The 15,868-nt window shown below is 36.4% G+C and overlaps 1 protein-coding gene across 6 annotated transcripts in view; it reads right to left on the bottom strand.

The window, feature by feature from the left end:
• STK3 (serine/threonine kinase 3) overlaps positions 1-15,868 on the bottom strand; it is a 332,138-nt gene that overhangs the window by 126,330 nt on the left and 189,940 nt on the right. For all 6 annotated transcript variants that reach the window (XM_050801203.1, XM_050801204.1, XM_050801205.1 and 3 more), the window contains 2 exons: positions 14,164-14,301; positions 4,730-4,855 (listed from right to left, as the gene is read on the bottom strand). In XM_050801203.1, coding sequence (XP_050657160.1) covers positions 4,730-4,855; positions 14,164-14,301 — 264 coding nt within the window. The remainder of the gene's footprint in view (positions 1-4,729; positions 4,856-14,163; positions 14,302-15,868) is intronic.

Below are 15,868 nucleotides of genomic sequence, written 5' to 3'. Positions count from 1 at the left end.
TAAACAGAACTACCCACAGTGATATAATTTTATGCCTGATCCACCATTGTATGTCAGCTATTCAGGGCGGTAGGGGTGGGTTAAGAAACTTCTCTCTTTTGTTTATAGGTCTTCAGATTGAGAGGAACTGGACCTAAGGAACATTATCTCTATCTCAATGTAATTTAGAGGATGACATTCTAGATTTTGAGCCGATATTGTAAAGAAATAATACTTAGGGTAGATGGGATAGTGCGTGTATTTTGCATGGGCAGGGAATGTAAATAATGTGCGGCCAGAGGATAGTCTGAGCTAGTTTTAAAACATAGCCATAAATTCTTTGGCAATTCTCCCCTCGAAAGGTGGAGCCTCATTCCTACTGCCTTGATTGCAGGCCAGACCTAGTGACTTCTTTTTTTTTCAATTGAGGTGAACTTCATATACAAAAAATTAACCATTTTAAAGTATACAAATCAGTGGCACTTAGTACATTCACAATGTGCAACCATCTCCTCTATCTAGTATCACAACATTTTCATCACCTCAAAAGAAAACACTCTACCCATTAAGGAGTCGCTCTCCATCCTTCCCTCCTTCCCACTCCCTGCCCACCACAACTGGGTCCTGTCCTGGTCTCTGGTAACCACCAATTTGCCTATAATTCAATTGTAAGTTGTAAGAGTTCTCTATACAGTTTGCCCTTTTTTTTTTTTTTTTTTTTAAACAGATAGGGTCTCATTATGTTGCCCAGCTAGTCTTGAATTCCTGGGCTTGGGCGATCGACCCATCTCAGCCTCCCAAAGTGCTGGTATTACAGGCATGAGCCACCGCACCCAGCTTCTATACATTTTGGATACTAGACCCTTATCAGAAGCATAATTTGTAAATATTTTCTCTCATCCTACAGGCTGTCTTTTCACTTCTTGATAATTTATTCTTTTATGCACAAAAATGTTTAATTTTGATGAAGTTCAGTTTATCTTTTTTCTTTTGTTACTTCTGCTTTAGGATCATTTTCTAAGAATTCACTGACAAATCCAAAGTCATGAAGACTAACCCTATGTTTTCTTCTAAGAGTTTTAAAGTTTTAGCTCTTACATTTAGGTTGCTGATCCAGCCAATCAGATCTTATACTAAAAGCCTGCTGTATTTGATAAGACACAGGGGTCTAACTTCATTCTTTTACATGTGGCTATCCAGCTGTCCCAGTACCATTTGTTGAAGAGATTGTTCTTTTCCCATTAAATAGTCTTAGCAACTCTGTTAAAAATCAGTTGGCCATACATTTATGGACTTATTTCCAGACTTTCTATTCCCTTGGTCTACATACCTATCCTTAAGCTAGTACTACACTGATCTGATCGCTGCAACTTAATATTAAGTTTTGAAAACGGGAAGTGTGAGTCTTCTAACGTGGTTCTTCTTTTTTGATATGTTTTGGCTATTTGGGGCCCCTTTTTATTCCATATGAATTTGAGCACTGACTTTTCCTCTTCTGCAAAAAATAACCTGGAATTTGGAAATGGATCTTTAAATAATCTGTGAATTGCTTTGAGAAGTACTGCCATCTTCACAATATGATGTCTTCTAATCTCTGAACACAAGATATCTTTCTATTGATTTAGGTCTTTTATTTTAGCAATGTTTTGTACTTTTCACTGTACAAGTTTTTCACCTCCTTGGTTAAATTTATTCCTTAGGTATTTCATTCTTTTGGATGCTATTATAAATGGCACTGTTTACTTAAATTCCTTTCTACATTTTTCATGGCTGGTGCCTAGAAATACAACCGAGTTTTGTGGTTGATGCTGTACCCTGAAACTTTGCCAAATTTGTTTACTAGCTCTAGCAGATTTAGATGGTTGACAGATACCAACCAGGAAGCTGCTCTAGCTCATGGGGAGCTGAACAAAGGTATCTGCACCAGTCCCTCAGGGAACCACCAGACAGGTCAAAATGAAAACTACAGTTTTTTTTTTTTCAGAACAAGGTTCTTATTGTCCTCCTCCTGGCACCAGTGAGCTATACCAGGAATATGGGTTGCTGGCCCCATAGCTGCTGCTGAGCTAGAAAATAAAGGATACTAGGTATATAAGCAAAAATGTCATAATGTTTTCTTACCAAAATCTGGCAGTCTTCCGGATGCTGTAAGTTTTCTATCAGATTACAGAGTTATGCAAAAGTTGATTTGTCAGTTTTTGCCAGCTTAACAGTTGCTTCTGTGGAGATAATCGATTCTTGGAGCTCCCTGCTCCACCACTCACTTGCTTTTAAAAACTAGAATGGGCCGGGCACAGGGGCTCATGCCTGTAATCCCAGCACTTTGGAAGGCTGAGGTGGGTGGATCACCCAAAGTCAGGAGTTCAAGACCAGCCTGACCAATATGATAAAACTCGGTCTCTACTAAAAATACAAAAATTAGCCAGGTGTAGTGGCATGAATCTACAGTCCCAGCTACTCAGGAAGCTGAGGCAGGAGAACTGCATGAACCTGGGAGGTAGAGGTTGCAGTAAGCCAAGCTCATGCCACTGCAATCCAGCCTGTGCAACAGAGCAAGACTCCATCTCAAAAAAAATAAATAAAAATAAAATAAAATAAAATAAAAAGAATGTGGCAGAAGTGACAGTATTTAGCTCCTGAGACTACAACATAAAAGACAGTGAGAAGTCCTCTTTGTTCTCTCTCTTGGACCATTCACTCTGAGAGCCCCAGAATGAGCCATCCTGGAAGTGAATCCTCCAGCCCTTGTCAAGCCTTCAGATGACTGCAGCTCTGACGAACACTTAGACTGCAATCTCATAAGAAACCCTGAGAATGAATCACCTAAGACCCTCTTGAAACAGCAATCTACAAATACCATGATAATAAATGTGCGTTGTTTTAAGGTGCTATGTTTTGGGGGTACAAGATATTTAAAGCTGAGACTCAAAAGAAAAGAACCTAGCCACTCCAAGAGTTCTAAGGAAAAAGAGTGTTTCAAGCACAGAGTATAGCACATGCAAAGGCCCTGAGTAAGGAAAGATCTTAAGCATATTAAAAAAAAATAATAAAAATCTGAAAGACTAGTGTGACTTAAGCTCAGCGAAGGAAAGAAAAATGGTGAAGAAAGAGATCACCAAGGGGGCAGAAAGAAACCAAAATGACTGTAACAAAGCATTAAAAAGTAGTAAAAACTGATAATATGATAAAGTGCCTTTGAACCCACAAGAAACAACTACAAAAATTTAACATTTAAAAACATTAACTGGAGAGAAATCTGAAACTAAATGTATCTATCATCACACAGGAATCCAGTTAGGAAACAGGAAACCCCGAGAGCAAGAACCAAGGGTCTTTACATCTCCCATATCACCTACTTACCTTTGTAGAATTAATGCACAATGACAAACCAGAAAAAAATACCTTTTGAAGACACTATTTAAAATTCTAAGTAGTGAATTCATTGGTGAAAGATTTTAAGTCTAGAATACAGGCTTCAAGTATCTCCTCACTAGGCATTCCATGACGATGGCCAAATAAATAACTCATGTAACTGCGTATCTAAAGAACATGATTATAAATCAGCTCTATGAAGATGCACATTTCTCCTTGTCCTGGGCTACCATGTGATAAAAGGTTTAATAATTGGTAAAAAGAGTAAAAGAATTTCAAAAGAATTCCCAACTGGATAACCAGTCTCTGAAATTAAAACTGAATTTAATTTAGCAAAATAATTCTATTTGTATACAGAAACTGTGAGTTTTTTTAAATGAACTTTTATGGGAGAACATACTGTTATAAAGTACATTTTCAATCAGTAAAAAATAAAATAATACACGTGTTTTCAGATCTTATGACTATTTGAATACCAAGGGTTATTCTCTTCTATATCTTTATCCAGAAAAAAAACATATAACTTGAAACACAGAGGCAAAAAATAATTAGCAAGGGATAGAAGCACCAGACACTACAAGCCAGGTGCAGTTGGCTCACACCTGTAATCCCAGCACTTTGGGAAGTCCAGGTGGGTAGATTACTTGAGGTCAGGAGTTTGAGACCAGCCTGGCCAAAAGGGTGAAACCCCATCTCTATTAAAAATACAAAAATTAGCCAGGCATGGTAGCGTGCGCCTGTAGTCCCAGATACTCATGAGGCTGAGGTAGGAGAATCGCTTGAACCTGGGAGGTGGAGGTTGCAGTGAGTCAAGATTGCGCCACTGTACTCCAGCTCAGGTAACACAGTGAGACACTGTTTCAAAAGAAAAGTATTAGACACTATAAAATGTGGTAAATAAATACAATTATTTTATTTTGTTATTTAAATGTAGTAACATCAGCATAAAGTAAAAGGAACTAATGGCTAGTTTTATATGCCAGGCCCTTTTATGTCCCACCTGCAACTCCTATTCTGCTATGGTACGCTTTATCTACAACATAGCTGGCAACCAGTTAAAAGAAAATTCCAGAAGATATGACACAAAATTGTCCAAATTCAAGACAATATTTATTTAACAAACCCAGAGTTAGTATCAACTAGATACTAGGTACTGTGCAAGTTCATCCTATCAACATTACATTCCAGTAATCACTAATTCTTAAGACATCAGAAAAAGATAGCAAATGTATAATGCAAACCAAATATATTTTGAGATTCAATGAAAAAACATATCTTACTTGTATAATAAAACAGTAAGTGCTTTTATTTAAAGAAACAGAATTATAGAAAAATAACTCAGCAGAAAAAAATCAACTTTTTGAAGATAATTACAAACCGAATTTTCTTCTTCCTCTTCCAATTCTCGTTGCTGTTCCTCATGTCTTTTAGCTTTGATCTCCATAGCTTCTGTGATCAGGTCTCTTAATATTGATACAGGTTTTGCATTCTTGATAAAAGGATGCTAAAAAAGTAAAATTCAATGGTATAAATTCAAAAGATTTTTCTGAATTGTAGCTAACAAATGTTAAAACAATATGTAAATGTTAACCAGGATCACAGGCTTCAACAATTGTTTTCTCATCTAGAATTAAATGTACAGGTTAAGAAAACAGAATATGGTCACTGCCTAGAAATAAAGAATTTGCTTTGGGGCTTGTTTTCAAAAAGGAAAAAAAAAACTTAAAGCACACATACAAAAATGCAACCCTGTTAATAAAACTACATTATCCTTAAAGATCTAATTGTCCAAATGAAGTGTACACTAGGAGTAAAAAAGATTAAGTTAAAAATATGATTACAGATTATATTACACATAAAAATAAAATTATTTTGGTACTGAGTTACAGAATTTAGTTAATCTTAATAAGTTGACAGCCAAAATCAGGGGCCAAAAGGAAAGCAACATATTTTGTTACTTCTTTAACATATTTTCTGTTTTACTGTATCTTAAGTAATTTAATCTCTTCCAAAGACAAAAATATTTTTTCAGAAAATGAATGTTGCCTAATTTCTTTACCATATATAAAATAACTTGTCACTTTTTAAAAAATATCACCCCGATCTAGCTAAAATAGCTAAGCTCTCTGCAATTCTGACAAAGAGAAGGAAAACTATCATAATAGACCTAGGTTTTAAATTTCTTTTAATTGAGAAGGAGGGACACGAGAGAAAGTAGAGTGAAAGGTTATAATTTGGGATAGAAAACCTAAATTTGGGGCAGCAATCAGTTTCAGTAATTTTCATAGTTATATGTCAGTAGATAGCGTCGGGTAAAAGTGACCTGAGTGAGTGAGTGAGTGAGCGAGTGAGTTATTTGTTTGTTTGAGACAGGGGCTTGCTCTGTTGCCCAGGTGCAAGCACAATGGTGCAATCATGGCTCACTATAGTCTTGATCTCCCGGGCTTAAGTGATCCTCCCACCTCAGTCTCCCTAAGTGCTAGGAATACAGGTATGAGCCACTGCACCCAGCCCTGAGTTATTTTAATAAACATCAATAGAACACAAAAATATATTCAAAGACAAAAAAAATTGTGCTGAAGAAGAAACAGATATTTGAAAGAGGCTTTAAAATGGCAAACATATCATTTGGGACAACCATAAGAAAGAACTTTTTCAGAGTACAGAAATACTAAAATCAATTGTAAAGAACCAATAAATTATTTTAGAACAGTTATAGATTAATCTTACCAGATAAATTAAGTCCTATTAACATATCTGTGGTAGAGACTCCTGGTCATACACCAAAACAGAGTTGTGGTTGGACCTACAATTGCCCAACTGGACCCTACATTTCTCAGCTTAACCCATTCAGGTAGTTATATGTGACTAAGTGAATGTGGGGGGAAATACTGTGTTCCACTTCCTGGCCTGGGCTATGGAGGGCTCTTTGTTACCAACGGATAAGGGTGAGAGGTCAGGTTCTCCCAGAGTCCTATACTGGTACTGTGGGGAGTAGTCTCATTTTAGCTGATTGGTGGTGAAAGTCCTGACCCTTCACCAGACTGCCTCTGACCCACTCCAACAGGGAGGTTGTTGGGTTCTTGTTACTGCCTGGTAGGAGTATAAGTCCAGGCTCCCATATGGTCTTCACTGGCACTCCTCACTTAGGGAGGGGATACTTTCTGCACTGCCTTGTGGAGATGAAAGCCTTAGCTTGACACTCAGTCTTCTCTGACACCACCTCAGAAGGACTGGACAGCCTCAAAAGGGTGGAAGTCTAGGTTCTCCATTTAGCCTTTGCTGGTGGGGTAGGCCATAGTTCTCTTGGTGGTGTTTGGCTAGAGTAGAACGGTTATTGTCTGAAAGTTTTCTGTCTTACTAGGCTGTCCATTTCTCCGTCCTTCTGCTTGAGAGAGCAGGTTTTTAGTTTGTGTCCAATGTTGTTTCTGGGTTGTTGGCTTCTCCGCTACCCAGTGTGGGATAAATGAGGTAAAAAGAAACTCCAGGGAACTCACTCACAGCTATGTCTTTCCTTGGGTCCCACCATCTCTAGCAAGTCTATTGCCTTCTTTCCACCTTTCAGTCTTTTTATGCTTGTTTTATATACTTATAATGTCCAAGGTTTCAGCTGTACTTTAATAAGTACAGAGAAAAATATGGTTACTCAATCTGTCTAGCAGCAGAAATCCCTTCTTCAACTCACTTTAAGCACTTGTTTTATCTGAAGTGTTTTTATATAAATCATTAATTTTGAACTCTATCAGTTTAGAAATTGATAATTCAGAACATGAACAAAATTTAAGAGGAAGTATTTCACATTTTAAAAGAATAAACTTTTCAAGCAGTCTTAATTTTTAAAATACATCATCAAGAATGTGATAGGTTGATCTGCAGTAATTTCTGTCTTCTCATTACTTTAGGTGGTTTAAGAATCCTCACCCTCTTTAATTTTTATTTTAGATACATTTAGAAATAGGAAATCTTTATTGCCTTTTAGAATCTGGTACATTCATCTTTTCCTTGTTGAAATACTTTACAGAACCCTTCATATAATCAGCCCCTTGCCTGACATAAATATTACATATATATTTTTTAGTTTCCATTTTTTGCCATTCATGCCTTTTTCTAAGTTATATATATTCAAATCATCCATTTTTCTTTTGTTTTATTGCAATAGAATGAATATATAAATATTCTCCTATATTAATCCCTAGTTCTTTCCTATTTCCATTTTTCGTTTTTCTTTTTTTTAACATTTAAGACCTTAATCCATCTGGAAATTACTTTGGTGTGTTGTGGTGAAGATCTAAGTTAATCCTCCCAACACCCCCCAAAGGCAGGCAGTTATCTCAGCACCATTTTTACTTTAAGTTGTTTTTCCCTCACTGATTAGAAATGTTATCTTCGGCCGGACGCGGTGGCTCAAGCCTGTAATCCCAGCACTTTGGGAGGCCGAGACGGGCGGATCACGAGGTCAGGAGATCGAGACCATCCTGGCTAACACGGTGAAACCCCGTCTCTACTAAAAAATACAAAAAAACTAGCTGGGCGAGGTGGCGGGCACCTGTAGTCCCAGCTACTCGGGAGGCTGAGGCAGGAGAATGGCGTGAACCCGGGAGGCGGAGCTTGCAGTGAGCCGAGATTGCGCCACTGCACTCAGCCTGGGCGACAGGGCGAGACTCCGTCTCAAAAAAAAAAAAAAAAGAAATGTTATCTTCACGATATGCTAGTTTCCTTTGTATATTATATACCATTTCTGGGCATTTAATTCTGTTTCATTATTCTATCTCATATTGGCATCATATACTTTTCTAAGCATTTAACAAAAAATGTAATTTGTTTATTAAACATAAAATTTGATTTTTCTATTAAATCAATCACTATATAATTCAGATAATGTTTATCTTTATTTTTTGCCTATATTGTTTCTCAGTGACTGAAAACGGAATATCAAAATATCCCAATTTATTTATTTAGATCAACCTCTTATGTCTTTAATTTGTAACATACAATGCTGTATTAATATACCAAGTTTATAACTGTATCATCCTTTATATTATGTTTTTTATCAATATGAAGTGACTCCTTCCTCATTTACTGATTTCTGCTGTCAATTTTGCTTTTTTAATCATGTTATTCATAGTATCTTTTTATGTGTTTTATTAAAATTTCATTGCCTGTTTTTAACTTTTAACCCAAATTCTTTTAAGTATGCCTCACATAGAAACATGAGTTGGATTTTATATAAGTTTGTAAGTTTAGCTCATGTAGAAAGCATGGAGTTGCATTTATCTTATGAACTAAGTGAACCACTTAGTACTTAACTAAATATTATTTAATAAAAAATTAACAATTATATTAGTATATAATTATATGCTAATGCCATTTTTATCATAATTGTTTTACATTATGTAAAACATAAATGTTTTATCATAATATTCTATCATAAATGTTTTACATTTGCCATCTTGTTTTTTCTGCATTCTTTTTTACGTTGCTTTGCAGTTTTAATTTTACTTCCTGCTAATCTTAAAATGCCTTTAAAAATATACACATAGTCCCTTTACAAAGGTTCAATTTAGGATTTTTCAACTTTACAATGCTGCAAAAGTGATATGCATTCAGTAGAAACCATACTTGGAATTTTGATATCTGATATTTTCCCAGGCTAGTAATATATGGTACAATACTCTCTTCTGATGCTGAGCGTGAAGGTATTAATAAGTCCCAGCTCCCAGGGAGCTATGCGATAATGAGGGTAATTAATCAATATTCTATAGTGTACTGTGTTGTCAGCATTTTTTGGATAATGTGTTTTGTGTTTTCACATTCAATTGTGTCTACAAAACACTCAACTACACTAATTTATGTGTTCTGGGCACGTTTTTGGTAGGCTAGGCTAAGCTAGGATAGGTGTATTTTAACACGTTTTTGACTTACAATATTTTAAACCTTCACTGGGGTTGATCAGGACCTAACTCCATTGTAAGTTAAGGAGCACCTGTACTTAAAAAATTGGCAATTTGTCTGATAAAACTTCTCTTCTGACTCAAGAATACTCAAATAATATGGCCTTGCTCTTCTAGTACCCTTTTAACTTTATTAGCCACTTCCTCTTTGTTGATCAAAACCATGTCTGCAGCAGTTATACAGGAAAAGCACAAGTACAAATGAAATTGGACATACTGAGATTTTGAGATTAAGAACGTTAAGCTCTATAGACTAACTGTAGCATGACACTATAGTGAATTCACAATGAACTGCATAAAAGCAGGGTTGTGGTAAACTGAATGAACCAGATAAGCATATTGGCTTTTCTTAAAAATAACTGCAGCTTAGAAGGGTAGTTTATACATTCCCCTGAGAAGATAAAGTATGATGTAGTTTGAAATTTCTATACTTTGTTAAATAAATGTAATTCTGCTGGTTTCTAGTTTCTGTAGTGTTGGTCTTCTCTCGCTTTTGTTAATATATAATCAGTCACTAAACCCTTCTCATTCTTTCATCAGATTTACTATTTTCTATTTTGGCAACTATTTTTTTAAACTCAGGTCCTTAACAATTCACACCTGTATTATTACAGTGCCTCCTCATTCTATTTCTATATTTTGCTGCAACATTATGCTATCAAAGACATTCTTTTCTTATACTCTCTTGTTTACATATGTAAGTAAAGTGGCTCTCAGACAAAATTGAGGCATCTCATCCTAGGCATCAGTATACCCTTCTTACTTTACTGTTGTCTGTATCTAAACTCTGACACTATTTCTCTAACTGGTGTTACTGTGTTCTAAAATACATCTCCCATTTTTTTGTCTTTGTTCGTATTGTTCATACCATTTCTCCTCCCTAAAATGACCTATTTCTTCTGTATGAGGTATCTGTGATTACCGTATCCATTCTTCTACTTTTACATTTATTAATCATATAGGCTGTGCATCATGAATGTAACTTCTATATTGTATTGTAATTTTTTAACATTTCTGTCTTTCGTTTCTCAAATAATATAACTTCAGTTTTTTGTGTGTTTTTGGGGGGTGTGTGTGACCTTTCTACTAGTTTGTCAAAAATTTTTAGAGTAGGACAGGAGTCTTTCCTTTCTTATTGCTCTACTCTCCTCTAGGACACTGTCTTTGTTTTTATAGCTATTTGAAGTTGCGTTGTAAGTACCTGTGTTTTCCAACTTGACACAAATGGAAGAGATCATGGAAGACTGGTCACTGACTTTATTTATTTATTTATTTTGAGACAGAATCTCACTCTGTTGTCCAGGTTGGAGTGCAGAGGTGCGATCGTGGCTCGCTGTAATCCCCATCTCCAGGGTTCAAGTGATTCTCCTGCCTCAGCCTCCCAAATAGCTGGGACTACAGGCATGCGCCACCATGCCTGGCTAATCTTTGTATTTTTTGTATAGATGGGGTTTCACTATGTTGGCCAGGCTGGTCTTGAACTCCTGATCTCAAGTGATCCGCCTGCCTCGGCCTCCCAAAGTGCTGGGATTACAGGTGTGAGTCACCGTGCCTGGTCACTTACTGACTTTAGATTCCAGGTTGCCCACCAGCAGGTATAAGGATCATCTCCAGATCAGGAACTCCAGTGCTAATAGACTGAAACTGAACCTTGTCTTTTAATATCCCTAGGGTTTTAATTTCTTTATCTTTAAAAACTACTAAAATTTCAACTTAATAATCTCAAAGGATCCTTCCCATCTATGATTTTTAAAAATTTATACAATATTCTGTATCATAGAAAATCAATCACTATTTTTAAAATCCATCATGAATTTCTTTTTAAATATTGTTTCTTTGTTTACTGGAAATGAATATGGTATAATCTGTACATGTAAGCTATAGATATATGTCAACAAAAATTTGGCAATCAGATTGTCCACTGAGAGTTAAACTATGATTTAAATCAGGGGTCCCCAACCTCCAGCTGCAGACTGGTACCTGCTGTGGCCCGTTAGGAACTGGGCTGCACAGCAGGAGGTAAGCAAGCATTACAGCCTGAACTCTGCCTACTGTCAGATCAGCAGTGGCATTAGATTCTAACAGAAGCACAAACCCTATTGTGACCTGCGCATGTGAGGGATCTACATGCTCCTTATGAGAATCTAACTAACGCCTGATGATCTGAGGCAGACAGTCTAATCCTGAAACCATCCCACCTCTGCTCATCATCCATGGAAAAACTGTCTTCCATGAAACCAGTCCCTGGTGCCAAAAAGGTTGGAGACAGCTAATTTAAATCATAACAGATAAGACATACAAAACTCCTTGAAGAGACAGAATGGTTTCTAGGCTTCCTGCCAAATAAGACTCTATCTAATGAGGCCAAAGATAATTATCCTATCCAAAAAATATATATATATATAAATCAGAAGTTTGTTAGGTTAAATATACACATATTACCTTTACTATGTATGTATTAAGTACTGGATACTAGGAATCCAAAGGTAGTACCCTTTGGACTACTTTAAAATACATATATATTTCAGCAGGGCGAGATAGCTCATGCCTATAATCCCAGGAATTTGGGAGGTCAAAGTGGGCAGACTACATGAGCCCAGGAGTTAGAGACTAGCCTGGGCAACATGGCGAATCCTGTCTCTATGAAACAGACAAAAGTTAGCTGGATGTGGTGGCATGCATCTGTAGTTACAGCTACTCAGGAGGCTGAGGCGGGAGGATAGGTGGAGCCTGGGAGGTAGAGGTTTCAGTGAGTGAGATCATGCCATTGTACTCCAGCTGGGGCAATACGGTGAAATCCTATCTCAAAAAATATATGGGCCAGGCACGGTGGCTCACGTCTGTAATCCCAGCACTTTGGGAGGCTGAGGCAGGTGGATCACTTGAGGTCAGGAGTTCGATACCAGCCTGATCAACATGGCAAAACCCTGTCTCTACTAATAATACAAAAATCAGCCAGGCATGGTGGCACACACCTGTAATCCCAGCTACTTGGGAGGCTGAGGCACGAGAATCACTTGAAACTGGGAGGCAGGGGTTGCAGTGAGCTGGGTGCCACTGCACTCTAGCCTGGGTGACAAAGTGAGACTTCATCTCAAAAAAATAAAAAATAAAATAAAATAATACACACACACACACATATATAACACATACATATATTTCAAAGGAATATTGACAATATTTCAAAATAAATGTTTTAATCAATTTTTTGTGGAAAAATAAATTTTTACCATCTAAACCATTAATTTTTGAAAGGTAATATTTGCACATAACCCAAATCTCAAAAGTCTCATAAACAGTATTCATCAAAAAGCAAGTCTCCATCCCAGTCCTGCCCCATCTATAGCTAGTTACCTTCTCTGGAGGCCATTTTTTTGCTTATTTTTCTAGAGATACTCCATTATAAGCATTAAGATAGGTATATATGTTGTGCGTACGTAGGTGTATTTTTCCAATCACTCTCTTTCATGGACTTTAAATTGTTTCCAACTTGTTCACAGATATTTACGATCTTTCCAATCTTTTAAAATTTCAATGTTCTATGAATATTTTTACACATATGTTATATCACACATGGTTAAATATTTCTGTAGAATAAATTCCTAGAAGTGCAGTTGTTGGATCAAAGAATATATGGATTTTTTCTTTAAATAGATATTGCTGTACTGTCATCTATGGAGATTGAGTACCAAGTTACACTTTCATAACAATAAACATTATACTTAAGAGCATGTTTCCCATACCCCTCAACACATCCTTTTGGAAAAACAGGACTTTGGAAAGTTACTTTTTTTTTCCCTTTTTTCTTTTTTTGTCCTTTTAACCCAATGATTCTTTTAGAGACAGGGAAGTCACTTTTTACAAGAACCATGTTTTTCATCCTTTTGTTACTTAACAATAGAAATCATTTTGCAAATATCAAGTTTTGTTAACGTGAGACATGCTTATTATTAGTTGAAAGTTCTAAGGCTATTCTGTTGGGAAAATTAAGATTCACAAACAACTATTATAAATATTAAATTATTTCCATTTGCATTAAATTTTAAGGTAGATTTTAAAATCTACTGACATTCTGGATACAAAGTCTACTTACAATTATTCTATCAAAAAAAAAAGTGAAACTCTGAAGCTCTTCCTTTAGATAATCCTGTAACTGGTATTTACAACGTGATAAACTCTTCAAGGAGTCCAGGGATCTTGTACTTACATATTTTATAGTGGAGCAAAAAGTCAAAGGACAAATGCTGAGTCAAGGAACAGAAGAAAAAAAACATGAGAAATAGTAACTATGAAGACAAAGATTCTTTTCTGAAAGGAGAATGCTTTGGAAATTTTGTTTTAAAACAACACTGGGGGGAATGAGGGGACGAGAGGAGAAGAAAGAAAAGAAGAGAACAAAGAGGAGAGGTAAGAGGAGGGGAATGGAGGTTTACATCTTTTTTTTTTTTTTTTTTTTTTTTTTTTTTTTGGAGACGGAGTCTCCCTCTGTCGCCCAGGCTGGAGTGCGGTGGCGCAATCTCCACTCACTGCAAGCTCCGCCTCCCGGGTTCACGCCATTCTCCTGCCTCAGCCTCCCGTGTGGCTGGGACTACAGGCGCCCGCCACCGCGCCCGGCTAGTTTTTGTATTTTTTAGTAGAGACGGGGTTTCACCGTGTTAGTCAGGATGGTCTCGATCTCCTGACCTCGTGATCCGCCCATCTCAGCCTCCCAAAGTGCTGGGATTACAGGCGTGAGCCACCGCGCCCGGCCGAGGTTTACATCTTTAGAAATCAGTTATGAAACACACAGCAGTTTTGGCCAATGTCAGAAAGCTGAAAGGTTTGAAGAAAATATCCTTCCTTTTGAGGCACAAGCACTGACCTGTAAAAGTTGTGTTGCAGTAGCTCTCTGCTCAGGATTCTTCACCAAACACTTTTTAACAAAATCGGTGAAATCATCGGACCAAAGTTCTGGCTTTCTGAATGTTGGTGGTGGATTTGTGGGAATCATAAAAATAGCCTAGTGCAAATGAAATATCCAAAAGACAGTAAGAATCACACTAGCACAATCAAATAAACAAATCTCTTTATCTTTTTATCAGACTCTAAATTTGAAAAACAAATTTAAGCTGTTCTAGGATTTCCAGTAAGTCTGAAATTCAGGAAGCCAATCCATCTGCTCCTAATGTAATCATTTCCCACTAAATTTCCTCTATTTGAATTGTAGCTCATTGAGCACATCATTCTTTATTTTACCTATTACTTTTTTTATCAGTCTCCAAAGAAGACTACATTTCTGACCCACTAACGATATTCCCTAAACAGATATATTCCCAAATTTTGCTACTACGTGCCAGATTTACTTCTTGTTTCAGTTTTATATAAGTACTGCTGCTTCAAATGGGTAGTAGGAGTCTAATTTGCTTTTGCAATCCAGAATATTTAAGTAAAATTACTGCTATAATATGAAGTAATACTTGATAGTGCCAAGACTTTTATTTCTTTTTAAATACAAGTCAAAATTTCAAATGAAAAATTTCAAAGTAATACACTACTTTAATTTATCACTAATGATTCAGTACTAATAATTTAGTGGTAATGACAATACATTCAGATAGCTCAAAATTCAAAAACCACAGAAAGACTCCATCTCATCTCTCGCCTCCTAGACAGTCACCCTGGCATGCTTTTGCTTTTAATCTGAGTATGTTTATGACCCAAGAAGTAGATTAAAAAAACAAAAACAAAAACCTGAAGACATTCTAAATATGAAATACAAAAGTCAGTTAGGGGGCTAATGTAGATGTCCCAACATAAGCAATAAAATGTTCAAACTAGAATAGTATCAACAGGAATGAAATGGAAGAAATGAAGCATGAGACACTTCAAAAGAGGAACCAAGAGTACATGCTAATAATATTGTTTTGGAGAGGTGAAAAAGGGAAGCATGAAAAATTACTCCAGAATTCAAGAAATAAGAAATAGGTACCTTAAATTGTAAGGCACTCAGGTATTTTAATAATTCCCTATATCATTCTTTTGAATGCCCTCAGAATATGCAGCCATGTACTACAATGCATTATCATTGGTTTCTAACTTGGAAAGTGATCCAATGGACTTTCTGTGGGCACAGCAGCAAAGACTCAATATCCAAGTCTGTTGATTATAGGTTAAGAGTCAATCTTTTTACCAGTATATGCATCTTCTTTCAAAAAAGGTAAATTCTTTAATAGATTAGAATATTTTTGTATACCTCACGTCATGCTATACTTATTACATCTATGGTAGTCTTTCAAAAGCAGTGTAGCCAGTATTACAAAACAATAAACATCTTTCAATCAAACAAATATTTATAAAGCATTTTTGTGTGTTCAAAACAATGCTATAATTTAGAGGTATCAAAACAAAGGGCCACAGGCCAAATAGTGCCAGTGGATCTATTTCGTTCAGACAACATCAATCTCACATTGCCACAAGGTATGAATCTGCTGTAATTAGGCTCATTTAAACTAGGACATATGTTCTTCCTCTTGCATGAGCCCTATCTAGCCTGGCTCAATTATCTACTTTATGTGAAGGTCCCTTTA

The sequence above is a fragment of the Macaca thibetana genome, chromosome 8 (genome assembly GCF_024542745.1).
Source record: "Macaca thibetana thibetana isolate TM-01 chromosome 8, ASM2454274v1, whole genome shotgun sequence".
NCBI classification, from domain to species: domain Eukaryota; kingdom Metazoa; phylum Chordata; class Mammalia; order Primates; family Cercopithecidae; genus Macaca; species Macaca thibetana.
Note: the sequence above shows the minus strand (reverse complement) of the source record. Positions and strands in the feature narration are given on the sequence as shown.